General features: G+C 50.6%; 1 protein-coding gene across 5 annotated transcripts; it reads right to left on the reverse strand.

The window, feature by feature from the left end:
• Positions 1–2,070: 2,070 nt before the first annotated feature.
• On the reverse strand, positions 2,071–27,232 carry SLC43A1 (solute carrier family 43 member 1). 5 transcript variants are annotated; one of them, XM_019715405.3, is made up of 15 exons: positions 27,093–27,232; positions 25,648–25,814; positions 17,384–17,561; positions 17,219–17,274; positions 17,013–17,089; positions 14,503–14,595; positions 12,381–12,514; positions 11,278–11,453; positions 9,979–10,125; positions 9,852–9,887; positions 9,493–9,643; positions 7,373–7,514; positions 7,070–7,143; positions 5,027–5,150; positions 2,071–2,774 (listed from the first exon to the last, which is right to left on the reverse strand). In XM_019715405.3, the coding sequence occupies exons 2-15, from the start codon at positions 25,799–25,801 to the stop codon at positions 2,634–2,636; spliced, it is 1,683 nt and encodes a 560-aa protein (XP_019570964.3). In that variant the 5' UTR covers positions 25,802–25,814; positions 27,093–27,232; the 3' UTR covers positions 2,071–2,633. The 5 variants fall into 5 exon arrangements, with proteins under 5 accessions (XP_019570964.3, XP_019570967.3, XP_088645718.1 ...); XM_019715408.3 differs by lacking the exon at positions 27,093–27,232 and adding an exon at positions 26,479–26,612; XM_074336407.2 differs by lacking the exon at positions 2,071–2,774 and adding an exon at positions 4,079–4,718.
• Positions 27,233–27,252: the final 20 nt, after the last annotated feature.

Raw genomic sequence — 27,252 nt, forward strand, 5'->3', positions numbered from 1 at the left:
TCGGCCTTGACCCCGCCGGCCTGGAGGCGCCAGGGATCCTAGGGGGTGAGGGGCGCGCCCCAGGGCGGGCGACTGCGCAGCAGTGTCTGTCGTAGGCCAGAGGCCAGGGCAGTTCGAGGAAAAGGCTGGCGCTGTCCCCCTCCCTTCTGGGAAAAGATGGGGAGGGGGGCTTCTCCTGGGAGATTCGGGCCGTCGAAATTCTTGGTTCCTCATCCGCCAGCCCCCGCACCCCTCCTCCTACCGCCACGTACCCTCTCCCCTCCCCAGCCATCTGTTCCATTCGGCGCTGCGACAAACACGGCTCCAGCTCGCTTCCGCCCCTGCCCAGCCCCCTCCCCAAGCTCCCTACCCCGAGCGGGGGAGTGAGGAGACACCAACACCCTCCCCCAGAAAGGCCGAGGTTTCTGCCTGCATCGCCCACCCGGTCCCAAGCCCCAGCTGGGCAGGGGTCAGCACCGAGATCCCCGCCTTGCGTCGCAAGCGTCGGTGGGGCTGGAGGTACCGCTTGAAAGGGTAAGGGTTGGGTAGGGCGTGAGGAGATCTCAAAGGAGGGCAGAGTAAGCCAGTGTAGGAGGCTGGAAGTCGAGACCAAGGCGTGGGGCAGACTCGTGGGTAGGGGATATACACAAGGGTGTGGGGGTTCCCTTCCAGGCTCGCAGCCCCCTTTCACCCCCCCACCCTGTTCCAGCCGTAACCACGCAGCGCCGCCTGCTGGGCACACCACGTCTCCGGAGCACTCGCCGGGCTTCCCCTCGCCCCTTACCCCGAATCTATTGGAATCGCAATTCCATTCTTCGCTCTGCCATTCATCAGTCACGATCAACCTCCACCAGACTTCGGAAAGTCAAGGTCCGGGACAGAGAGCAGAGTGAAACTGGGGCAGGCCCTCTGGGAAACCACCCAACCCGACAGTTGGTGGGTGCTGTCCAATTCTGATCTTTTATTTTGCGCAAAGGGCACTGTGTTGGAAACCAGGAGACTGGGGCTCAGATCTGCTATGACTTTGCCAAGTCTCCAGACCCCTCTGGACATGTTTTTTCATCTGTAAAATGGGTGGGTCAATCTCTTTCATTAACTTCAAAAGAGAGTTTAAAACAAAGGAATACTGTCTTCTAGCTATCTGTAATGCTGTCTTCTAGCGCTAACATTTGGGGGTTTTCCAAGGTTTTTTGGGGGGAGGGTGGGTAAGGCCTTTGACGTCACTCTCATCCCTGAGAGGACAGCCGAGAGCTGGCTGAGAAACTTGGGACCTCCCTTCTGCTCCTGACTGCCCTGGGAAACCTGTAGTTAGGGCTCAGTAGTCAGACGGCCCAAGTTCCAAGTTCAGCTCCACCACTTGCAAGATGTGTCCTTGGTCTTGTGCCCTAACCTCTCAGCATGATGTTAAGGCCCTCTTGGACTATAATTAGGATGAAATGAGATACCTGTAGAGCACAGGCAGGTCCTCAGCAAATGGTAGTGCCCCTTCTTACCCCATCCCTCCATTCTGTGCCTTACACTAGCCTCTAAGGCTTGTGTCCCAGGGACCCAAACAGGTGTAAGAGTGGGATAAATAAGGTATATCTTCCTGGAACGTCCCTTGTCCTCAAAGATGGTGCCATCAATTACCTTGATGAAGGTAATGTTAAAGCCTTATTTTAGTGTTAAAAGTAAATACAAATATAATACAAAGTGAAGCTCAAGTTTTGCATGACATTTTGAGATGAAACAGGAGACTATAAAAAAGTTACTTTCAACAGGCCCCCAGGGATGGTTTGGTAGGAAAGTCTGAGAGTCATCCATTCTTTTTAAAGCATTCTGCCCTGATCTCCTGTATGGAAAAAGGCCAGCCTCCCGGATATACCCCAAACCCTGGGAAATGAGGGGCAGGAACAGAGGGCAGGATCTGGGTGCAGACATTAAGGGCAGGGCACAGTTGAGAACAGGGAGGTGAGCCAACCAGCCAGAGGTGGACAGGCTTGCACTTTCGGCATCCTACGCAAAACCCAGCTGAGCCTGGGTGAAGAAGAGGGGTAGGGGTGTGGGAAGACACCCCCACCCCCTCAAGACACAGAAACACACTAGCCAGTCTCTCACTTCCCTTTTTATTTCCACTAAGATCTGCAAGAAGCAGCACCAGGGAGGGGACCTGCCCTCCGGCCCCTGGAAGGGGCTTACCCCCCCACACCCCATCCAGGACACAGCAAGCACCTCAGGCCCCTTTCCTCTGAGGGGAAGGTTGTTTCATACACACACACACACACACACACACACACACGTATGCACACTCTGGGCATTGAACAGGGACCTCAGGGGAAGCATATTTGCTGATCGCACAAGCCCCCAGGAGGCACCAGGAGGCAGGCCCCTGGGACAAAGCCCAGAGAAAGGGCAGCCTCGCACCCTGGTCTCCTCCAATCTGAGGAGGAAGAGCCCCCATCCTTCTAGCACAGGGGCCGTCTCCAGTCAAGGGGATTTTTTTCTTTTAGGGTGTATTTTTTGCCTTTTAGCAAGTCCCTACAAAAATAGAACTTCTCTTGGTATTTATAAATCCACGGCCCCTGGCTCTGCCTGTGTTACAGGTAGAAAAGCCATATGAGGCATTCCCTTTGGTTGCTCAGGCCTTAGCTGCCTGTTATCCAGGCCTCTCGGCCTCAGAGGTCTACGCTGCCAGGTGACTTCAGGGGGCCCTCCCAGTCAGAGGTGTGCTCCCTCTGGAGCCGGGCACGGTAGTAGAAGAGGTAGGAAGGTAGCAGGAATCCCAGGAGTGAGACTAGCAGGAGGCCCAGATTCACCTTCAGAACAAAGAGAGAGAGAGACAGAGTCAGGTAGGTTCCTATTCTCCCGCATCTCCCTTGGGGACCCACCATGGCCTCCAACAGGGAGGAGAAGGCAGCCGTTTCACTCCAGGTCCTATTCCAGAATAATAAGCATAGCTAGAACTTATTGTGCTCAATCACTGTTCCAACAGTATCTTATTTAATATTAAGCAGCCTTGTAAAGTGGCAGAGTCTGGTGTGAACCCTGGCTAATGCCAGTGTGCCAGTGCCTACATGCTCTGGCACCCTCCAGGTAGACATGAGGAAGCGGGTAGAACCAAAGGAGTCTGGGCTGGCCAGGCAGCTCCTAAAATGGGGCCTTCCAGGCTGGGAACCTGGACCTCTGAGGATGCTGACAGTGGGATTATTTGAGGTGGTGGGAAGAGCTCCCAGGCAGTTAAAGGAGTTGGAACATATAGCCCAGAGGACAGAAGGCTTGGGGGTGCCCAGCACAGTGGCCTCCCATGGGCTTGGACTCAGTTCACACCCCTTATTACTCGCTCTGTGACTCTGGGCAAGTCATCTCAACTCTAAGTGCCTCCTTCTTAGCACAAAGATGAAGTGATAGAAGTAGATGGTATTATGTGCCAATGATACATCTGATAAGGGCTTAATATCCAAAATTTATAAAGAACTCCCACAACTCAACACCAAAAAAACCCAAACAATCCAATTTAAAAAATGGGCAAAGGACCTGAAGAGACATTTCTCCAAAGAGGACATAGAAATGGCCAATAGACATGAAAAGAGGCTCAGCGTCACTAATCATCACAGAAAGGCAAATTAAACCATAGTGAGATATCACTTCACACCTGTCAGGATGGCCATTATCAATACATCAACAAACAACAAGTGTTGGCGAGGATGTGGAAAAAAGGGAACCCTTGTGCATGTGGTGGGATTGCAAATTGGTACAGCCACTATGGAAAATAGCATGGAGGTTCCTCCAAAAATTAAAAATAGAACTACTTTATCACCCAGCAATCCACTTCTGGGTATGTATCTGAAGAAATCCAAAAAAACTAATTTGAAAAGATATATGCACTGCTATGTTTACTGCAGTGTTATTTACAATAGCCAAGATAGGGAACCAACCTAAGTGCCAATCAATAGGCAATTGGATAAAGAAGATGTGGCATGCATATATATATATATATATATATATATATATATATATATATATAATATGATATATATGTAAATATTACTCAGCCATAAAAAAGAATGAAATCTTATCACTTGCAACAACATGAATGAACCTAGAAGGTATTATGCTAAGTGAAATAAGTCAAACAGAGAAAGACAAATACCATATAATCTCACTTATATGTGGACTCTAAAGAACAAAATAAATGAACAAACAAAACAGAAATAGATTCATAGCTACAGAGAACAAACTGATGGTCACCAGATGGGAGGGGGCTTGGGGCACTGGATGAAAAAGGTGAAGAGATTAAGAAGTATAAATTGGTAGTTAAAAAATAGTCATGGGGACGTGAAGTGCAGCATAGGGAATATAGTCAATAACGTACCAACTATGTATGGTGCCAGGTGGGTACTAGACTAATCGGGAGAATCACTCCATAAATTATATAAATGTCTAACCACTATGCAGTACACCTGAAACTAATACAAAATAATATTGAATGTTAACTATAATTGAAAAGAAAGTACACAGTGTCCTTAGCACCCAGCGAGCGCTCTGTAAATGGCACCTGTCACTTCGTCATCATTCTTATGGGAGAAGGGTTTATGGGGAGTGGGTGGCCGGGGCAGAGAGACCAGCTTTCGGGAGGCAGATGTCAGTTCAATGTAAGGAAGCCTTTCTGACAGTACCAGTGGCTGCTGCCTTGTGCAGGAGAGGTGTTGTCACTGAGAGGGTTTGGAGGAACCCCTTCTCAGGGGTGCTGGAGAAGGTCCCTGCATATGGTGGAAATGGATCAGATCAGAACTGGGCCACTTCACATGTCACCTGGGAGCTTATGAAAAACAGACTCCTGGACCTAGGCCAAGAGACGGTGACTCAGAAGCCTGGAGAATGTGTGTCTTTAACACTCTGTGAGGGGCTCTGTTGGGCAGCCAGCTTGGGAACCCCCAGATTAGAGACTCCCAAAGGCATCTCCTGGCTGAGAGAGGGGCGAGGGATTCTAGCACATACAAGCCTCCAGCTCCCAGACTGCACCTACGAAAAGGGCTCCTGTTCCCCCCAGGACACCCCCAGTTCTTACCCAGAAGGAATTTCCTTTCAAGGGCCCCACCATGGCCTTGAAGAGCGGCTGCTGGAGCAGGGCGGACACAGCACTGATGAGGGACTGCAGGCCTGTCAGTGTCCCAAAGTGGTTGGACGGGAACCTGTTGATGAGAGGGGGTCCAAACATGAAGGCGTGTGGCCCTCCAGCCTGACATGCCTCCTGCGCCCCTCCCTGGACACCACGTTATGTTAGCCAGGCAGCATAGGGCTTACGAATTCATACTCTTCACATGTGCTCTTTGGTCCCTGGCCTAGCGGGTATATATGCCATGACTTCAGGGCCACCAAGGAGGCTTGTGACGCCTCCTGTCTATGTGATAATAGCAAGTAACTCAAGCTCTCTGAGTCTGACTTCCTCCACTGAAAACAGGGATAGCCCTAACTTCACTGGGCTCTTCGTTTATTCTTAACAAATATTTATTGAGCTCCTACTATGTGCCAGCTGCCAGTCTAGGTGCAGGGAGATTCAGCCATGAACCAGACAAAGATCCCTGTCCTCATGGAGGTGGCATTCTGGTGGGGCCGGTGGTAGTCACCCAATAAGCAAGATAAAAACAGTGTCTTCGATGGTGATAAGTGCTAAGAAGTTAAGTAGAGAAACGGGGTGAGGGTGTTAAGAAAGTTGCAATTGTAGATAGGATGGCCAGGGGACGCCTCACTGAGTAGAGGACAGCTGGGTGAAGACCTGGAGAAGGTGAGACACCTGCGAGCCTTGCAAATAGCTGGAGGAAGAATGTTCTAGGAAGAGGGAACAGCAACTACACAGATCCCAAGTAGAGAACATGCTTGGGGTATCTGAGGCACTGAGGTGGTCATAGGAGGAGGGGAGTGTGTGAGCTGGGGAGAGGAAGAAGGGGTAGAGAGCTCCCATGGCCTTGTAAGTCACAATAAAACCTTTGGCTTTTTCTTTGAGTGAGACAAAACGGGAAGCCATGGAATGCCATGAAGAGACTTATGTTCTAACAGGTGTCTCTAGCTCCTGTGTTAAAAATAGCCCAAGGGAAGGCAAGGGCAGCTGAGGGGAGACCATCCAGAGGCTGCTGCAACAATCTAGGACAGAGGTGGTGGAGATGATAAGAAGGGTTAGATTTGGGCTGTGTGGAATGGGCAGCTGACACCAACATTTCAGCTCGAGCAAATGAAGGAAGCAGAACTGAGACGGCTGTAGTGAGGTTTAGATAAGGGGGTGCTGGCCAAGTGTCTCACATTGCCTGCCACGGAATAAGTACTCAGTAACAGTTAGGATATTTCACCACTATTGTAATACCCTATATTGCTCCATCATGTACACAAGGGAGAGCCCCTTGGCAGTGCCTGGCAGTGGGAACCGGAAGAGAAAAGAGAAAGGGAAATGGGGGCCATTCAACCCAAAGCCGGAAAATCGCTGTCTGGACATTTCTACAGGGCTGACGTATGGAAAGGCCAGTTTGGGAGCCATTCCACAGAGCAAACATAGGACCATAGTGTCATCAAATCAGGTATTTCAGCTTCCTCTAAGGCAGGGGTGTCAATATTGCGGCCCGCGGGCCAACTGCAGTCCGCAATCCATTGTTAATTGGCCCGCAACAAATTCCAAAAATGTATTTAGTTGACTTAAATAAACCAGGTGAGGCAATACGTACCTCACCTCGAGTGAGTGGCCCGGCTGTTTGTGTATTTTACCGCATATGGCCCTTGGTGAAAAACGTAAAAAGTTTGGACACCCCTGCTCTAAGGGAAGCCTTTCTGACAGTGGAATTCTCCTGCAGTAAAATGGGCTGCCTCTGAGGAAGGGAGCTTCCCGTCATTAGAGGAACTTGGAGAGGGCCGTGGACCAGATGGCCTCGCAGATCCCCACCAATCCTCTCCACCCACCCCATCCTCTGAGACATCAGCATTCCAGGGAGGCTGGGGAGGCCATGCCTACCAGCAGTGGGAGGGGTGCCTTAAGGGGTATCTGGGGCCCTTGTGACTGCTCTGGGGTCCTCTAGTTATGAGGGGAGGGGTGCTCAGGAAGGCAGTTAACCCCGGGCTGACTCACACTGCAGCGTAAAGGCCTCCACAGGCCGAGTGGTAGAAACCTCGAACTATCGTGTGCAGGACAAAGGTCACAAACTGAAACCAAAAAGAGAGGGAAGAGGTTAAGAGCGGGTGTGGGAGCAGGATGGAGGATGGATGAGGTGAAGAGGCCCATCTCCATCTGCCTATCTCTCAGCCACCCAACTTACTATAAACACTTCCTGGAAAACCCAGAAGACAAGAACCGTGCTTCCTGGAAGGCAGGTTCCATCTCTTTGGAGGAGTCCTGGGAGGCAGACAGAGTGGGGCGGACGGAGGTGGGTACCTGGAGGTGTAAGTTGTTAATGAGGCAGGTGATGCCAAAGGCCACAAGCAGAAAGTTGGTCAGGGTGAAGGCGTTGATGGCATTGGTGAGTTTCTGGATCTTGCGGTAGCGTGGTCGGGCAGACTTGGTGGCAACCCCATCCCTGAGGAGAACAGACCGTCACTGGCTGCTGCCTCTACCTCCTGGGGAGCTCCCTGGTTCTCAGCCTTGGCTTCTCCCCCTCCTGCTGTTCCTTTGCTATCAGGGCAGCAGGAAAGGGAGAACACCGTTTCTCAAAGTATGGCTCCCCACCAACTATACCAGCATCCCCTGGGGCCTTCCTTAAAAATACAGATTCCAAGGCCTCACTACAAACCTCAGACTCTCCAGAGTGGGGCCCAGGAATCTGCATTTAGACAAAGATCCCAAGCTTTCACACGCACACTGAAGTCTGAGACTCAAGGATGGGAAGGAAGGTGGAGAATGGGGAGCTCTCACACCATTTCTCACTGGAAGCCCTAGGAAAGTGTCTCTGCCCACCAGCCTGGACAAATGTGACTACCCAGCAAGCCCCTCTCTGCAGCAAGGTCAAGGGCTCTGAGGCTGGCCCAGGGGAGAGCTCAGGAGGCTGGGATGAGGGCAGGCTGCCCATCCGTCCTAGATAGAAGGGCCCTGCTAATGGAACGTGGCCACCAGCAGCAGAGGGCAGAGGAGGAAGGCTGGGTACCAGGGCAGGGGCACCGCCAGGGGGGAGGGAAGCCACTGTGTGTTCCTTAGACATTTTCTCTCCTAGTCTCCCTCTCCCAGCCTCTCAGGACAAACAGGGACTATGGGATTAGCAGAAAAAGAGCACAGCAGTCAGAAGACGTCAGTTCAAGACCCAACAGTGGTCTCCAGCCAACAAGTTGGCCCCAAAGACCCCTGCCTCCTGGTGTTCGTACCCCGTGGGCCCCCCTGCACACTGTACCAGTTACGCTGTGTAACCAATAGAACACAACAGGAGTGATGGTGTGTCACTTCTGAGATCGCATTACGAAAGACACTGCAAATTCTGTCTTGGTCCCGCTCCCTTAGATGTCGCTCTGGGGGAAGCCAGCTGCCTCGTGGTGAGCAGCCCTGTGGAGAGGCCCAGGTGGGGAGGAACGGAACCTCCTGCCAACAGCCACATGAGTGAGTTTAGGAGCAGACTCTTCAACCCCAGTCAACACTTCAGATGACTGCAGCCCTACGAGAGACCCTGCTATGGTCTGAATGTTTGTATCCACCTCCCACTCCAACTTCATCTGTTGAAATGCTAAGGCCCAAGGGGGTGGTATTAGGAGGTGGGGCCTTTGGGAGGTGATTAGATCATGGCGGCAGACCCCTCATCATGGGATTAGTGCCCTTAGAAAAGAGGCCCCACGGAGCTCCCTAGTTCCTCTGTCACAGGAGGACACAGCAAGGAGCCTACCACCCAGAACGGCCTCACTCAACCACCCTGATCTCAGACTGCCAGCTCCAGAACTGTGAGAAATAAATTACTTTTGTTGAGAAGCCACCAGCCTGTGGTGTTTGGTTAGAGCAGCCCGAACAGACATAGAATCTGACAGAACCTTCCAGCTAAGTCAGTCCCAGATTCCTGACTCTCAGAAATTACATGGGACAATAAATGTTTAAATGTTTGTCGTTTAAAGATGCCAAGTTTGGGGGAAATTTATTATACAGCAATAGATATCCAATATACCAACGCTATCTCTTCCTAGCCTTAAGGAGGCTTTAGAGTATACCCTTTAGAGTATACCCTTTATAACATGGGTTCTAGAGCCTGCTGCTAAAAGCTGTGTGACCTTGGGTAAGTTACTTAACCTTTCTGTGTCTCAGCTTCCTCATCTGTGAAATGAGGATAATGTAGCTACCTCAGAGAGCTTTTGCAGGACTAAATAAGACAATGCAAGTTGCCTAGCGCACTTGATGGCAGCTATATTTACTATCAAGCAAGTCATGTTCCCTCTTAGCCTCAGTTTCCTCATCTGTAAAATGGGGAGGTACCTCTGTTCTCCCAGGGCTCTTAGGAAAATGAATCAAGATGCTGGATATGAAAGCACATAGAAAATGAAAAGCACCATCTGACTACTTGCTGTCACCATCCCTGTGTGGGTCACCTGGCATCTCCAAGGGCAATGCCCTCAGTGCCACCACTGAGTCCTTCATCCACGCAGTCCTTGATCCGCCAGTCCATGATATAGCCGATGAGAGGGCAGGTGAGAAGGCACAGCAGCTGCAGGCCCCCAAAGATGGAGGTGTAGAACGCAACTGGGCAGGGTGGGAAGGGAAGTGGGGTCAGGAGCTGGCATCACCACCCACTTCCAGCGGAGAAGAGGGAGTGCCAAAATAGCCTTCCTCTGACCCCAGATTCTTAGATCCCCCAAATGCCCAGGGTGATAAGGTGGGTCCAGGCTTCCTTCAAAGCAAGCAGTGGCAAGGTGGGTGCGGGCCAGGGCCCCAACTTTCATCCCCTTACCTGTCTCTGCTGCCTTTTGTTTCAGGACAACTGTCTCTGTTGGGAGAGGCAGGGGGAGAAGTCAGGGTGAGAGGAGCTCAGCCAGAGTGACCGTCCTGGGTCCCCAGTGGGCTCAGCAGCACCTCACCATGTTCCGGGCCCCCAGTCACGATGTACTCCAGCATCTTGTTCATGGCGGCCATGTAGAAGATGACCCGCAGCTGGGTTATGCCCATGGTGAGGAGGCTCCACAGGAAAATGGGGGAGCAGAGGCTCTTGCGTAAGGGGACAGACTCTGGGGAGACAGCAGGGGGCACCTCTGAGCCCCAGACCTTCCATTTCCCTCTGAATGTCCTAGCTGTTGCAGTTCTGTGTGACTTTGGAGAGACCGGGTTCTTCAAAAACAAGGGTTTGGACTTACTAGACTCCAAGTTCTTGCCCAGTTCTGTAACTATCTCAGCAGAATATTTTTCAGGTGACCTCTGTACACCCTATGTTTGGTGTGGTAATAATAACTCCAGCTACTATTTATTAAGTACTTACTATGTACAGCATTCTTGACACATATTATCCCATTTAATCCAATCATACATCTGTCTTTACCACATTTTACAGATGGGGAAACTGTGGCTCAGGCAGTTCAATGACTTGCCCAAGCTCACGGGGCTGGAAGCTGTAGGTCAGCCTGACTCAGCTCACCCCCATACGTCGGCCACGGGAGGACCAGCAGCGGGGATAACACCTTCGTAACTGCACAGTGTTCTGCAGTTTACAAAGAGCTTCTGCTTTCATGACTTCATTCAACCCTCACAACCAACTTCCCTGTGAGGTGGGTGTTATTAGTGCTCATTTAAGAAATGAGGGAAGCGAGAGCAGGGTTAAGTGATCTACCCAAGTCACCTCACCTGTAACTGAGGAGCGGGACTCAAACCCTCATGTCCTGACTCCAAGACCGGTGCTCCTTCACTAATCTCAAAGTTGACACTTTGGGAAGTGGCCCCGGCAGGAGGCGGGTTGCAGCTCTTCCTGCGACCAGCAGGGGGCGCCAGCCAGCCAGGCATTGGCGGGCCTTAGCCCGGAAGCTGGCTCACCTGGCGCTATGCACCTGATGCAAGAAGCTCAGAGGTTGCAGGAAGTCCTGATGAAACCAGCTTCTCCACAGGCCTGCAGACCCTGCCCCATTCTGGAAGCTCCTCTCTCCATCACCCCAGGAATCCAGCAGAGTACTCCTGAATCTGAACTTCCCAGAGTTCTATGAGCTCTGATTCCCGTTCCCCCACCACCACCGCCCGTTCCCCAATTCTGTAAATGTGGATTACCCACCTACATCCTGGGGTGTTATGAGAACTGAAGAGGGGAGAGGTGAGCCCTTGGGCATGAGTGCTCACCAGGCGTGAGGACCCACCTTCCCCATCCCCCAAGACTGGCACCTTGACCAGACACTCACTCTCACGAGGGTTTTCTGAGGTACCACGACCGTCCTGGGAGGAAAGATAGAGGTCATTCTCCTCCAAGCTGGAGGCCTTCTGGTTCAGCCTCTGGCCCACGTTGGTCACATGTGTGTAGAAGCGGTCACCTGTGATCTTGTGATCCAGGGCCAGCCCAGTGATCTTGATCGTTTTCCTGCGAGCAGCCAGGTGGGAACAAGTGGGAACCAGCCCCACAGAGCCCACCCTCAACAGCCTGCCTCCAGGGACCTGTCCCAGTCATCCCGGGGGTACCGAGCACCCCTTTACCCAGCTTTGACATGCCATTGCTAAGCTCCATAGTGCAGGGGTCATGTCTAGGTCCCTCAGAGCCCGGCCCAGGGACCAGCTTAGTGCCCAGGAAGTAAAGAGTGGATGAATCATTTTCCACTGGGGTTGTTGCCATAGAGGCAGCATCGAGAACTCTGATTGGAGTCAGAGAGCCTGGTTCCAACCTCAGATTCACCCTCCTTTCAATGGTATGACCTTAGGAAAGTCACTTTGTTCCCTGCACCTGTATTATTAAGGGAGTTAACAGAATCCACGTCATAGGGCTGTTTGAGAAGTATATGAGGGCTAAGCAGTGCCTGGCATACAGGAGACACTTGATAAATACCAGCTGTTTGATAGGCACCCTATGTGCTTTGTAGTGGAGCAACACACACACACACACACACACACACACACACACACACATTCCCCTGGTAAACTGATAGGGGGTTGGAAAAAGTTGGCGTTCAGGCTGCCCCACAAAGTGTGGGGTATTTGATTCCTTTGTATCTCCCCTCTGGGTCCACATAGCACGTGGCACTATTGCTGGGGTCCCTTCTACTCTGAATTCCATCCTTGAAACCCAGAAAGGAACAGTCACCACGTTTTGACCTATAATGTGCCAGGTCTATTCCAAACACCCATGGGTGGGTAAGGATGAAAAAGCAGACCTCAGAGAACTCAGGTGATTTGCAAATCTAGGTCTCTCTGACTCTAAAGCTGTTTCTGTCCATCACATCATCACACCTCTGGCTTCCCCCTCTGCAACAGGGGGTCCCCCCTCCCACCCCAGCGCCCCCATCGAGCCACTCACGTGTAGCTGCTTTCCTCAGGAGCAGGAAAGGCTTCGCTGGGCCAGTTGAGGGCACAGTTAAGAAAGATGAGGCAGGCCAGGCCCGACCAGGTGAACATGATGACCATGAAGGACACACCGGCATCGTAGATCAGCTGTGGGAGGAGAGGGCAGGTCCATGAGGGAGGCCACCTGGCCCCAGACCCACCTCTTCCAGCCAGAGGTAGAACCCAGGCCTCAGAGGCCTTAGAGAAAGTCTCTTCTACCTCATTCCTTGTGTCCAATGCAGATGAGGAAACCAAGACCAGAAGATAAGAGTCAGACCTAGAAGCCCCACCATCCTCTTCCTTTTTCACTGCAGTCTCCCTAAAGTAGGGTGAAGTAGTTCCCATAAGGTGCTGACGTTGCTGGCCACAAGCTCAAAATGTCTTTGAAATTTCAATTATCTTAAAAAGACACACAAACTTTGCCTATGACTCCATACATGTTTGTTTTTACACAAAAACATCATTTCATTTTAGGTATAAAAGAGGAAAATTAAGGCTCTAAGTTTACCAGGCCAAACAGTGTTTATCCTGCCTGTTCCTGGCCTGTTCCCTCGGGGAAAGACAAACCAAAGCGGACTAAGCCTTATTTCACTTTTCACAGGTGCTCCCAGATGCGACACTGAGAGGGGAGGGGAGGTGTGCAATGCTCAGCTCAAGGCCTCCTAACCCAGGACTACTAGTAGCTTCTGAATTGATTGGGATTCTGTGCCAATGTGTCAGCCCCTCTACTGGGGAAGCAGGTATGTGAGATGGTGTCACTCCTTTTGTCCTCTCTGCCATCCTCTGCCTAGAATGACTGACGTCTATCCTCCCCCTCAAACTACTGCTCAGAGCTCCAGTGCTGCCCAGGAAAACTGCTCCTCCTGGGGGCTCCCTGGGCCTTGGGGCTCTTTCTTCCCTGTGGGCAGGACAGAGCTTCAGAGGACCATACTCCCTAATGAGTAGGGGTAAGATCTGGCTCCTCAAACCCCACTTAGTTGCCTTAGTTGAAGAGAAGGGAGAACTGCCATCTTCCATGCCTGCTGCTACCTGACTAATTGACGGCCACCCCGCCAATACACACTCTCAAACTCATTTGTACACGCTGAGCAAGTGCCTTCCAAACTAACAAATTAACTGCCCAAGGCGGAATGTGAGGGGCATGCTGTGGCCCAGCTGAAAGAGCACTTTGTTACCATTTGATATCAAAGGAAGAAATGAGGCCCCAGGCTTGCCCAGAACCAAAACTCAGGCCTTTGGGCTCTAGGTCCACCACACTGACCTGTCTAGGATCTGGCCTGGCATGGACTAGCTTTGTGACCTTGGACCCAAGTTACCCAGCCTCTCTAGGCCCAGGGAAGATGTGGCTGGAAAGGTTGGGTAAGGTCAGAGAACCAAAGGTCTTGAATGCATGAGAAGAGGATGAACTTGATTCTGTAGGCAAAGCGGGTGTGTGAGCAAATCCTCCATCTAAGATCATTCCGGAAGTCATATGAATGACAGATGGGAGAAGTGAAAGATCAGAGGCAAGGAGACCAGCTGAGAAAGCCTGCACCGGCCCAGAAGAGAGGATGAAGGCCTGGACTGAGGCAACGGTAAAGGAAAGGAGGAGAGAAAAAAAATCAGGCCCACTGGTCGGCAGCAGGGTGTAGTCTCTTCCCATGATGCCTCAGTGCTTTTCCCCCCAGAGATGGTGGGAAGTGTCCTTGAGTGGCTGGAACTGAGTCACCAGACACTAGCCACTATGTACCCAGCCCCACCCAGTCCTTGCGTAAAGGCAAAAGAAAACCCAGGGAGGGGTGGCCAGATAGCTCAGTTGGTTAGAGTGCAAGCTCTGAACAACAGGGTAGCCAGTTCGATTGCCACATGGGCCAGTGAGCTGTGCCATCCACAACTAGATTGAAGACAACGAGCTGCCACTGAGTCTGGGGAGGGGGGGAAGGGGGCAACGGCGGTTTGGAGCTGAGCTGTGCCCTCCACAGCTAGATTGAGGGACGACTTGGAGCTGATGGGCCCTGGAGAGAAACACAGTTCCCCAATATTCCCCAATAAAAATTAAAAACAACAACAACAAGAAAACCCAGTGACCTCACTGTACCCCCCAGGCAGCTCCATACCTTGATTCCTGGGAACGTGATGGCAGAAGAGGCATAGGAGCCGATCAGGAGGGCCATGATAGTGGAGCGCAGGTTCCCAAACATGTTGGGTAACTGAGGGAAGAAGACACTGCCAGTGAGCAGGGGAGACCCCCAACATCAGCCCAGGGCTCCCCCTTCCCAGCCCCGCCTGAAAAACTTGGAAGCATCCAGCCCAGCTATCTGCACAGCGAGCTCCAGGAGCAGTAGCCCCCTGAGACGCCACAGAAAAGTTCTAAGGCAAATCAATGTCAGAAATTGCTCCAACCACCCTCCTATAGACTCCCAAGGCACTTTAGCATCTAAAAGGCTCCCAGAAGCGCCCTCAAAGAGAAATTTTGTCAATTTTGTTTAACCCCAGGGTTTCCTAAGTTAGTTGCATATGGAGCCCTTTATTGTGTGATGCCTCTTTATAACCCATGGAATGGGTGTTTAAGAAACACTGATCTACTTTGTGTGGTATAGAAATGTCTAATCACTGTGTTGTACTCCTGAAACTAATATGATACTGTATGTCAGCTGTCATCGAAAAATATATTACTTTTTTTTAAAAAAAGAAACACTGATCTAGTGCAACTTATTTGACTGGTAAGAAAATTGAGGCCCAGAGACAGAAGGAACTGTATTCAAGTTCACAGAGCATGTTAATGACTTTCTCCCCTGTCTGGCCATTCTAGTCCTGAGACTCAAGGCTGTGACCATGGCTGACTCTGTAACAGGATGGTGCCCCTTAACCTTCCCAGTGGCCCCAAAGGACCCTGTTCACAGTTTCTGCTGAGCCAGGACAAGTCATGGGACAGACTAGGGAGGTGAGGGTGGGATGAAGGGAGGCCAGGTTTCCAGGAGAGGTGGTGGCTCTGACGTGCACAAAACTCCCACCAGTAGAGAATTAATTGGTCTTATGTTCTGCTCACTGGCCTGAACCAAACCCTCAGGGGAGGGGAAAGCAAAGTCATGCCGCCCTCTCTGACCCCATCATCCTCCCCAGGTCAACAGATCCCATAGCTGGGAAGGGCCTTAGAGGCTTAAACCCTCTCCACAAAAGGGAAAACCCAAGCCCAGAAGGGAACCTCAAATAACTCTGAAAAGGAAGATGGATAAACAGAGAACTGAGTCCCCCACCAACCTCCCAGTAGCTATGAAAACGGTGTGGGGCCAGGCTGACCTCCTACTCGGGGAGAGGTTTCCCTGGAACCCTGTATCTCCAAGGCACGCTGCCAAGGCCACCAGGGAAAGTGCCAGCGCTGAGAGCGTCCAGGCCCTTGTGCCGCCCTGCCACACCGCCCCATAACCCATGGGTCCCAGAGCGCTGTCTCCACCCAGAACGGCGCAGGGCCAGCCTGGCTAACCCTGGGCTGACAGGCTGGGCAGCACTGGACGTCCTGGTTGGGAACCGAGCTACCACAGAGGCCCGCGGGGCGGGGCCGGGGCTGGCGCCGGGCCCTGCCATTGGTTGGAGATTACTGGCGGCGGGCAGGGGAGGAGAGGCGGCCGGTCTGCAGGCCGAGCCCCCTAAGCCTGTCCTCTAGGCCTGCCAGGACAGGGTCCAAGGTTAGGCTTCCCGCCACGCCGCGCAGGGCAGAGCAAAGCAAAAGGGATTTAGGGCCCCGAGCCAAGTTGCACAGCGTGGAGAAGACGCTGCGGAAGGGGGCGGAGAGGAAGGGATCTGCTTCCTTAAGAGAGTTGTGAAATGTCCTGTGCTGGAATGAAGGGCTGAGGTGAAATTCGGCCAAAAACACCCAGTTTGGTGGTGAGGCGGCCCTCATCAGAGATAAACAGCCCAGCCAGAGATAAACAGCCAGTTCCAGAGGCTGGTCCACACAGAAACCGCTTACCCCATCACACACTCATAAGCCTTGAACGCTTATACTGATTCACCCACGTACATAAACATACACGGTCAGAGTGACACACACAAAAAACTGACACATATGCATAAGAGGGCGAGACCTGTGAAAAAGCCATTTTTGTAGGTCAAGTAAGATCAACATCAGCAATTTTATACGGTTTGATAGAATATACTCACAAATACATTTGCCTTCTCACGCCCTTTCTGGTGGACAGCACCACACACACTAGGCAAACACACACATTGTCCCAAGCTGCTCTCTTCCTGTCACTATCGCATTACCCAGTTTTATTTTCTTTCCAGCACTTACGACTACAGACAAAATTGATTAGTTTACTTATTGGGGGGATTGCCTGTTCCCCCAAACCCTGAATGCAAGCTCCAGCAAGGTGCAGGAGTTCAGTTCTGTTTGTGCTATAGCCCCAGTGTCTAGAACAGAACTCAATAGACAGTATGGGCTCGACACACACACACAGTCACACACACACACACACACTCACACACACACACACACACACAGTCACACACACACACACACATTTGACCTGTGTCCACTGGCCCTTCTCCACTCTCACCTTCACTCTCTCCTACCCCCACCCCATTCCTGGTGCCCCGCTGCCAAGCCGGAGCCTGTCATACTCACCGTGAGTGAAGAGAACGTTAGGCAGATGCCACCAAAGCCATTCAGGGACAGTGCCAGGAATATCAACGGAGAGAGAACTGGGAATGGGAGAGGGGTGAATGAGGGCATTTGGGAGCTGTGGGAGGCCAAGGGCAGGAGCTGGGGTAAACATCACCTTTATCCCACTCATTCTTTTCCATGGGGGTATGAGAGGCCAGACCTCTCACCTTTGGTGTCCCAAGAGGCCAGGGCCATGAGGGTGCAGGATGCCGCGAAGGTGGCACTGTGGAGATGTGGGGGGGGGGTTGACTGTTAACACTCGAAGCCTCCCCTCCCCCTGCAGCACCAGTCCCTGCCCTCCAGCTCCCCAAGGCCTGGCCCCACCACCTCACCTGCCAACCAGCCGTGTGGGCCGGGGGCCAAAACGGTCCATGAGGATCCCCAGTGGCAGGGTGGTGGCGCTGAGCACAAAGGAGCCAATGGTGAAGCCCAGGTTGAGCATCTCTTCCTGGGAGTCACAGCTGGGCCACCGGAGCTGTGCATCCTGGGTAGCATTGGTGGTGTTCTCAGCTGAAGAGGAGGAAGGGAGGGCTCAGCACATGACAGCAGGAGCAGCTGGGCACAGGAGAGAGTGGCCTGGCATCAGGGGTCCTGCACTCAAATCCCATGCCTCTGATTTACTGCCAACCAGGTGGGGACGGGGCTCCAGAGATGGCAGTGACCAGTATATGACCCCAGGGCTGCCAGACACCCAATCAGAGGCCTCAGCTAGCTCAAATGTGCTCACGGACACCACAGTATTTACCAAGTTGTAACATTCACTCAATGGCCAAGCCTAGTGGGTCATAGACCCCCAACAGGAAGCACCCTCGAATCCAGGGACAAGTCAGTGAGTGATGCTCAGTTGATGTAACAAGATTCACTTAAAACCTACAGGAAGCTCGCCCCATAAATGACATTCTGATAAAATAATAGCTAATATTTATTGAGCACTCAACTATGTACTAGGCACTGTTTTCAACAATCACTGTATTAGCCCACAGCAGCCCCAGGAGTCAGCTAACAAAGTATCTCCAGTCTCCAGATGATGAAACTGAGGTGCAGAATTAGGACCGTAGCACTGCCCTCCAATACCCCTTGGAAGTTCACTTGGAGGACGTGTCCTCCAGGTAAACTGCCAACTTGGAGTTGAGACAAGTTAATGAAAAAGGCTAGTGGGGGAAGGAGGGTGATTTCACTTCACTCAAAGCTCAGTGAGCCATGAGGTAGCTGCACCCTGCCTCCTATTTGTTACTTAGCCATCATTGCCAAGGGCAAACTCAGGGTGCACCTGGAAGGCAGAGCGGTCAGGGTCTGAATTCCCACCACCATCCTTACTAGCTGTGCAACCTCAGACATGTAACGTCCTCTCTTTGATCCTCAGGCCCCTTGCCTGTAAAAGGGAGCAGGGAATGTCTAACCCTCAGGCTCTTCAGGAGATCAGTTGGAGAAGGTGAACAGAGACCTTTGTACAGGGCCTGGCCCAGAGAGGGAGCTCCCGAAATGGCTGATGAAGGGGAGATGATGGCCCCCCTGGAGGGTCACAATGTGATCAGCCTCTTCTCTAGGTGCTGAGGATCCTACAGTGAATAAGACAGGAGGATCTCAGCTCTTGTGAGGCTTATATTAGTGCACAAGGAAAAGAGCAGATGCTGATTTAAAGAATTACAGGTGCTGTGACAGGAAGATGTAACAGTGCCTGGTTTCTGGGAGGGGGATGGTATCTGCCCTCAGTGGTGACAATGACCCCTGACTTCAGATATCTGAAGGGCATGCATTTGGCAGAAGGGTGAAGTGATCTCACAAAGAAGACTTTCACATCATAAGTGCTGGCCAACCAGGTGAAAAGCTGCATTGGGCCATGGGGAGTTTCCATCCATAGGTACCAGCTGCCAAGTGCTCAGGCACCTGGAAGAAGTGATTAGCAGTTGAGACCACACAACTTAGGGGTTCAGGCGAGCCCCATAATTTAGTGATTTTATGATCACTGTTCATTTCTCCACCAGGTTTGTCTGCACCCATTTATTATTCCATCTACTCACACTAACTGGATATCTGCTATATGACAGGCACTGTGTTGGGACAGTGGGTAATGCAGGAAGAAACACAAAGATCATTTAGGCCAGAGGCTGCACACGGCGGACCAGCAATGGCCCACACACAAGTTTTGCTTGGCTTGGAAATTTTAATTGAGTGCCAGTTTAAAATCAGGAGTTATCACATAAAAAATCCAGAAGCCTGGCTTCTCTTTAAGAAGTCAGAAGATCTGGCCATTGCTGAAGCTGAGTAGAGGGCACCCCTTTTCGCCAGGGCTTGCCTTCTCTAGGTCACCCAAGTCTTCACCTCACTTTTAACTCTCAGACATTAGGCATCTTACATCTGTCCTGATTTGCCAATTATTAACTGCCTGGCCTCTGTTGGCCTTTTAGTTTGCAGCCCATGAATTAGACACTGTCCCTCCTTCGAAGTCTCTGACCGTCAAATGACCCTTGTCTCTCACGAACAGTCCTACTACCTCTCAATTAATTAACACCTACTTTGTGCCAGGCTTTTTTTGTGTAGCATCTCATTGAATCCTCACAACCATAAAAAGCGAGTATATGATCCCCATTTTATAGCTGATGAGGCTCCAAGAAGCAAAGCAGCTCACAGCCACACAGCCCCTTACAGGCAGTCTCAGATTCAAACTCAAGACAATTTCCAGCACCAACGCTTCTCCATTGTATCACAGAACCTCTCTGTCCTGTACAGGGCAGCTTAGCAAGTTGCCAAGCAGATGCGTGAGCTGGCAAAGAAATCCATTCTTCCACTGGTGCAGAATTCCAGCCCCCGGGGTTGCTAATAGCTCCAGGTCAATTAACACATTCGTTTCTCTGGTTTATCGATCAGCCTCTTGTGAGTTTGACTAATACGAGCTAGTTCCTGAGACCTGATCACTCTGTGTGCTTGAATAAAGCCAGACTTCTGAGGCAAGAGGGATGCAGGCCAAGAAGCAAAGACCTCTTAGACCTCTAGCTATGTCAAGACAATAGAAGAGGTCTTTGAAATCCAGCCCAACTCTCTCACTTTGACAGACAAGTCAAGTGAGGCATAGGGTGGGACAGAGAAAACATACTTGGTAAGTGACAGAGTTAAGCTTAGACGCCAGGGAAAACTGTGTTTCCCCAAGTGTGGTATACACAACAGATGGGGTGGGTGCTCAGGATGGGTTTAGGAGGCACATGGAATGGTTTTGGGTGTTTCATAGCTATTAGCTATTTGAATCAGTATCAAAACACACACATATATACATACACACATACAAGTACGTGTTGTTAGGGATATATATGTATGTATGTTAGAAACATACGTGTACAAATGTGTATGATGTGTATGTATGTTTGTAAGTAACATCAAACCCAAGATTCCAAGAATATTACACTTTAAAATGAGGTTTATTTTTTTTAAGTGGGTTGATTTAAAAGGAAGTACTAAGTAAATAATAGCACCTATAGCACATAGAAATAGTGAGGTCATGGAGGTGAACTACAAATGACTAGGTCTGGGAAACAATGGAAAACAGGATCATCGTTCATCCATCTGCCTGTGGAGTCCAGAGCATGGCTAAACGCTGGCTCCATTAGCTGTGCTGCTGAAACCGAGGCTCTGGTAGCCCATCTGTGAAATGGGGGGAGTGGTGGCAGCCACTTGTGAGGCTGGCTCTGAGGGTTGCTGCATAAACACTCACAAGACGATCCTATTTTCTTGGTCTCCCTGATCAGTGAGCCCTTCCTCATCCCCTGTTTCTTTGCTTTCCTGCAAATGACACAGTCACATTCACCAAAACTCCCAAAGGATTGGGCTCTAGCTAGTAATCTTGTCTATGTCTGGACTCCCCCAAGCTTAAGGAGGTCAGAGAAGGAGGTCTACACTAGTCCCACGAGGCCAAGAAGAAAGGTTCCAAAGTCAGATTTGGGGTTGAATGTTTGCTCTGCTCCCTGTTTATTACCTGTGTGACCTCAGGCAAGTTACTTAGCATCTCTGAGCTTCAGCTTTCTCTTCTATAAATAGGGTCAATAATAATACCTACATCACAGATTTGTTGTAAGGACTAAAGATCTAATTAGCAAATAGAAAATGCTCAATGAACTTCAGTCACTGTTTTCTTATTTCGGCACTTATGTGGGATATACAGTAGTGTATGATAAACTGAACTGCCCCTGCCTAAATTCTGAGTCACACAGCCCTCTTTCTATGTGATGCCCCTACAGGTGGGTTACCACCCACCCCAGGGTGAACTTCAACAGAGGGACAGCAGAAAGCACTGAGAAGACAGAGGGCGCGGCCCCAAAGACAACTTAAGTGAGGCATGGGGTGGGACAGAGAAAACATACTTGGTAAGTTAGTGACAGAGTCAAGCTTAGAAGCCAGGGAAAACCCCAAAGCTGACACTAATGAACTCCACATTTGTTAAATGACATCATTTGGTCCTCACATCACTGCTCTGCGGCAAGGAGGATGAGGGTTTTCCACTCCACTGCACAGACTTAGAAGTGGAGATCCAGAGAAAATAGGTGATTTGCCTAAGGTCACACAGCAAAGGCTGGCAAAGGGGGGATCCAGAGCCACCAGTTGTCTGAATTTTGCAATTTTGCTCTCATTTCATTTTTACAACAGCCCTGCAGTAGGGGTTATTGGTTCCTTTTTGCATATGGGGTAACTGAGACATTAAGAAAGTTAAGTAACTGGCTCACATCAGCCAACCGTCACATAGGAGAGTTGGAAGTCATGCTGTCTGCTTCACACATTATGGGGACACAGTTTCCTGGGCTGATTTTGTGTTCTTGGGACCATATAGAGGGAGGCCAAGATCACAGCGAATGAGGCTTCAAGAAGCAGAAAATAGGCACTTTTGATAGGGCAGCATGACTGAGATAGAATGGGATATAGCACCCCCAATCAGCCTGATGTCTTAAGGACTGAGGCTGGAGTCCCTTGAATGAAAGAGTGGTGGGGGAAGAGAGACATGTGGTGGCCTGCTTTCCAAAAACAGGCAAATAAGTTCTGAGAATAGGAGGAAGGTTCACGTTGGTCACCTCTAGAGACTCCAAACAACCAGGCTCAGACACACACTTACTTCTGGGCAACTCAAAACCCCACCCAGGTGGATATCACACACCACATACAAAACTTAACTCCCCATGGACCGAAGATCTAAATGTAAGCTAAAATAGAAAACTCTTAGGAGAAAACATAAGCACAAATCTTTGCAACCTTAGCTTAGGCAATGGTTTCTTAAACAGGACACCAAAACACAAATGGTAAAAGAAAAAATACATAGATTAGGCTTCATCAATATTGAAAACTTTTGTGCCCCTAAAGTGTTGTGCTTTTCACGTGAAGAATGTGAAAAGACAACTCACAGTGGGAGAAAAATTTTGCAAATCACTATCTGATAAGGGACTAGTATCTAGAATATAAAGTACTCTTACAGCTCAAAAATAAAAAGGCAAACAACCCAATTTTAAAATTGGCAAATGCTCTGAACAGACATTTCTACAAAGAAGATATACCAAAGGCCGAGAAGTACACAAAAGATTTCCAACATCATTAGCCATTAAGGAAATGCAAATCAAAAACCACAAAAAGATAATACTTTATGTCCACTAGATGGCTATAATACAAAAGATGAGCAATGACAAGTGTTGTCTAGGGTATGGAGAAACTGGAACCCTCAATACACCGCTGGTGGGAATGCAAAATAGTGCAGCCACTTTGGAAAACACTCTAGCCATTCCTCAAAATGTTAAACATAGAGTTACCCTTATGGTCCAGCACTTCCATTCCTAGACATATACCTAAGTGGAAAGGAAGCATATGTCCAAAGAAAAACTTTATGTGAATAGGAGCCTTTTTCATAAGAGCCAAAAAGTGGAAACAACCCACATGGCCATCACTGATGAATGGATAAATAAAATGTGATAGATCCAGTCAATGGAATATTAGAAACTAAGGCCTAACACATGCTACAACCTGGAGGAACCTTGAAAACACCATGCTAAGTGAGAGAAGCCTGTCACTAAAGACCACATATTATAAGATGCCATTTAGATGAAATGTTCAGAAATCTATTTTTGTCATAGGCAGACCTATGACAGAAAGTAGATGGGTGATTTCCTAGTTCTTGGGGGTGAAGGGATGAGTGGGGAGAGTAGGTATTGATAATGGGTACAGGGTTACTTTTTGGGATCAAGAAAATGTTCCAAAATTGATTGTGGTGATGGTTGCACAACTATGAATATGCTAAAACCATTAAATTGTATACTTTATTTTTTGTTTTGTTTTTCTTTTCACGCATTAGGTACATTTATTCAACTGCAACTACTTTTTTTTTTTTTTTTAGTTTCAGGCAACTGCAACTATTTCTTCAAAGACCATTTCTTTATTTATTTTTAATCGTTTTTTAATTTTAGTTTTGAATTTTTCAATTACAGTTAACATACCATATTATACTAGTTGCAGGTGTAAACTTAGTGATTAGACATTTATATAACTTTCAAAGTGATCACCCTGAAAAGTCCAGTATCCTTATAACATCATATATAGTTATTACAGTATTATTGACTATATTCCTTGTTCTGTACTTTATATTCCTATAACTATTATTAAGTTGTATACTTTAAATGGGTGAATTGTAAGATATGTGACTTATATCTTAATAAAGCTCTTGTCCATATTTTTAAGAAGCACAGGTGGAGGGATGGGCAGTAAAAGGGAAGCAGGAGTTTGGGGGGGGTGATGGAAATATTCTCAATACTGACTATGGTGATGGTTCCTGAGGTGTATAAATTTGTCAAACCTCCTCAAAATGTGTGATGTAAAGTAGTTTTCAATAAAGTTGATTAAAAAAAAAACATGTGGAGAAGGCAGGAAGAAGCTATTGGATTGGCAGGGGTTGGCATCAAAGCCACTAGGACAAGTCCTCTCCAGTCTTGAGGGTAAACAACTCAGATGGGACCTGAACTCCCCACCTCCATTTGCAAATGGGGCTCCCCAAAGTCCTCCTAGCTCTCTGCCTGGTTCTCTTAGTCACCCTGAAACACCTATCATTTCATCCCAAACCTAATCCTCCTGACCCAACCAACCTCCCCAGGCCAGCTACCAACTCTAATCTCCACCTGCTGGGGCCCCCATCACCCTGTAATTGGGCCATTCCTCCACGACACCAGCTGTTTCCTTACAGATAACCTTGGCATGGGCGGAGCAGCCTCCAAGGCCTCAGCTTTCTTCCCACAACCAAGGCAGGTGCCTGCAGGGAATTGAGTTGAGGACCCCCCGCCCCCTGCCCCGTAAAGCCAGGAACTGAATGATACTAATGTTTATCAACCACCATGGACTCTCACAGCACCCTTGTGGGATAAATACAGAGGGCGCCAAACAAATGCATACACATTTTAAGAAAGGACATAACTATCAAAATTGTAATACTAAATATATACCGATAACAAAAGATGAATACAAGTCACATTTGACTTCTGCAATTACAAGAGGTGCTCAAAGTGGTAACCATCAGTGACCAGACACTTGTGATTACAGCGAACTACTGCTTGAGCAGCATTGACCAAAGTGTCCACTTGTATACATTTTTTTGGCACCCCCAGTATTATTATAATATTATTCCCATTTTGCAGACCAGGCAAATGAGGCTCAATGTTTTAAGGAACTCGCTGATATCACTCAGCTGGTAAAACTCGTGGAAGCTGGGATTGGAACCCAAGCTGGCCTTACCCCAAGACCCTGTTCCACAATATGGAAGTTGGAGGAACAGAATAAGCAGGGGGAGGACCAAAATCCACATCCATCCAGCTCCTTAGGCTGAGCTTGCCAGCACAGCTCTCCTTCCCAGAAAAGGAAGATAACCCTTCCAGCAGACAGCCCAGGGCAGTTATTGGTCAGATATGGTTAGGTTATCTTACATATGGAATATTAGAATTTCCACACACTCACTGGGGGTCACACACAGTCCAGGTTATTGAAATAGAAAATGGGAATACTCCTGGATGCCTGAGACTAAAAGTTAATAGTCTCATTTCATTAGACTATCGATGAAATGAGTTAATAGTCTCATTTCATCAATAGTCTAATGAAATGAGACTATTAATTTTGTACAAACAGGTGATTTGAAGATCTGGGGGTTCAAGGTCCTGAAAAAGGCATGCAGGCCCTTTACATGCAACCCACTCTGTAGGTTCTCCTGCGCCTTATTTATTCTTCCAGAAATCCTTCACCAGCGAGGTGTACCGGCAGCACTTCCCTTCTAGAAGTCTTCATTTTGCTCTAGACCTGAGGCTGCCAAGGGCTTAGGACTCTGCTGGTCCATCCAGCATCTGGATACCCAGCAGGATACCTGGCATTCAGTGAAGACTGGATTAGATAAAGGAGGCAGAGTGGGCAGAGTGCTGCCCATTCTCTAGATGAAGTTTGAAGAGGTCAAGAAGTGGCCTCTCCAACTCCCTGCCCAATGCCCGGGTTTAAGGAGCCCTGCTTCCTGTCCACTCAGCCACCTGTCCTTCTCTGGTGTCCACCTTCCCCCTCTGCTTCCCCTCCTCCAGCCTGGCGGGCCCCTTCTCTGGCGTACCTGGGCACATGCTGGAATAGAAGCCCTCGCTCTTGAGCATGATCAGCAGGGAGGCCCAGCCCAGGAGCACGGCAGAGAAGAAGAGGTTCTCCAGCACGGCCGTGCAGGCCATCCACCAGCGCCGCCGGTACGCCTGCTGCAGCGTGGGGGCCATGCTGGCCACGAGCCTGCACAGGAACAGAGCGCTGAGCGAAGGGCCCCCCAGCGGCCCCTGGCTAGGGTCCTGCATCATGGTGACTGCTGAGCCAGCCCACGAGGGGGCATTCATGGAGGCCCCATACAGCCCTGGGCTTCCCAGCGGGTGCCGCCGAGCTGCCTCAGGGCGTACTGGCAGTGCCAGGGGCGCACGTGGCATTGAGTTCCCGCCGGGCCACTATCAAGACAACGAAGGTCCTGTCTTAGCTCAACAGCTTGCTGGCGCGCTGCCGGGCTCTTCCACCCAGGCCAGGACCGGCAGAGCCCCGTTTCCGGGGGCCAAACCCGCACTTTCCCAAGTCCCCAGAAGTCAGCAAGGGGCAGAGGGCACTCTGAAGCCACCGCTGGCCAGTATCCTGCCTCCCGCGCCAGAAGGGACCCCCAGAAGCTAGCGGGAGGAGGAAAGGGAAGTCTGAGGCTGGCCTAAGACACCGCTGCCCCCACCCCACTCCCTTCCTGTGGCCTTTTAGACCACTCCTCTCCTCTGGGACTGGGCGACAGCAAGCCCTCCCCCTTTCCGCGCCAGGCGACCAGGGTCCCTACGGTCTCTCGATGCAAGCCAACAGCTGCCACGTGGACTGAGACCTAGACCCGGCCCTCCTGCTCCCCTGGTGCCCCGGGGCACCCCTCACTCACTCCGTAGGGCGCAGAGCTACACGCTGCGAGCCTCGGAGCCCTCCCGCCGGCTCCAGCCAGGGGAGGGGGCTCCCGCTCCGGCAGGAAGTCCGGCGGCCGCTGACTTTATAAGGGCAGTGGCAGCGGACCGGCTGGCGGGTGTGTTTACCAGAAGGGAAAGAGCCCGAGCTCCCCCCGCTGCCGCCGCGGCGCGGGTGTGTGGAGCGGCCAGAAGGGTGAGACCGAGCAAAACAGAGAGGAGCGGGTCAAGGAAGGGCAAGAGGGAGGAAAGCATGAATCCGTTCTCCCCCTCCGGGGGAGGGGGGCCCTCAGTACCCTCGTCTGTGAAATGGGGCTTTGGATTCAGGCACTTCCGCGGGTCCGTTGGACACCCCCAAGAGTGTCGTTCTGAACAGAGAAGTGCGGCCAGAGGGGGCCGAGAGGAAGAGGGGAGTCGGAAGGAACAGAGTAAAGGGGAGGAAGGACGCGCGGGGAGAGACTGGACAAGGCGCTGCGGGACCCAAGGGCTCAGGTAACGGGTTTTTTTGTAGAGCCTAGGAGTGTCGGTGGCAGCGGACCCAGGTGGCTCCCGGCGCATGTGCAGCCCGGGACCCCGACCCCCACCCTCTGCTCACCTCGGGTGGGGGGCAGACGCCCCTCCTGCAGCCGCGGACGCCTCTGGGAGCGCAGCGCCTAGGCGGCGCGTCCGCACTCTCGGTGTCCCTTGTCGGGCGGGCCCAGCCTTAACCAGCACCCGCGCTCAGCACTTTGCTGCGCGCCGGATCCCGGCAGCTT

The sequence above is a fragment of the Rhinolophus sinicus genome, chromosome 14, assembly GCF_057876585.1.
Source record: "Rhinolophus sinicus isolate RSI-liver-muscle chromosome 14, RSI-T2T, whole genome shotgun sequence".
NCBI classification, from domain to species: domain Eukaryota; kingdom Metazoa; phylum Chordata; class Mammalia; order Chiroptera; family Rhinolophidae; genus Rhinolophus; species Rhinolophus sinicus.

Coding starts and splice junctions, on each gene's coding strand:
- SLC43A1 (XM_088789592.1), bottom strand. CDS start 26,002: ATGCCACGTGCGCCCCTGGCACTGCCAGTACGCCCTGAGGCAGCTCGG. Junction 17,562..25,647: donor CTATTCCAGCATGTGCCCAG/GTACGCCAGAGA, acceptor CCTCCTCTTCAG/CTGAGAACACCACCAATGCT. Junction 17,275..17,383: donor CCCACACGGCTGGTTGGCAG/GTGAGGTGGTGG, acceptor ACATCTCCACAG/TGCCACCTTCGCGGCATCCT.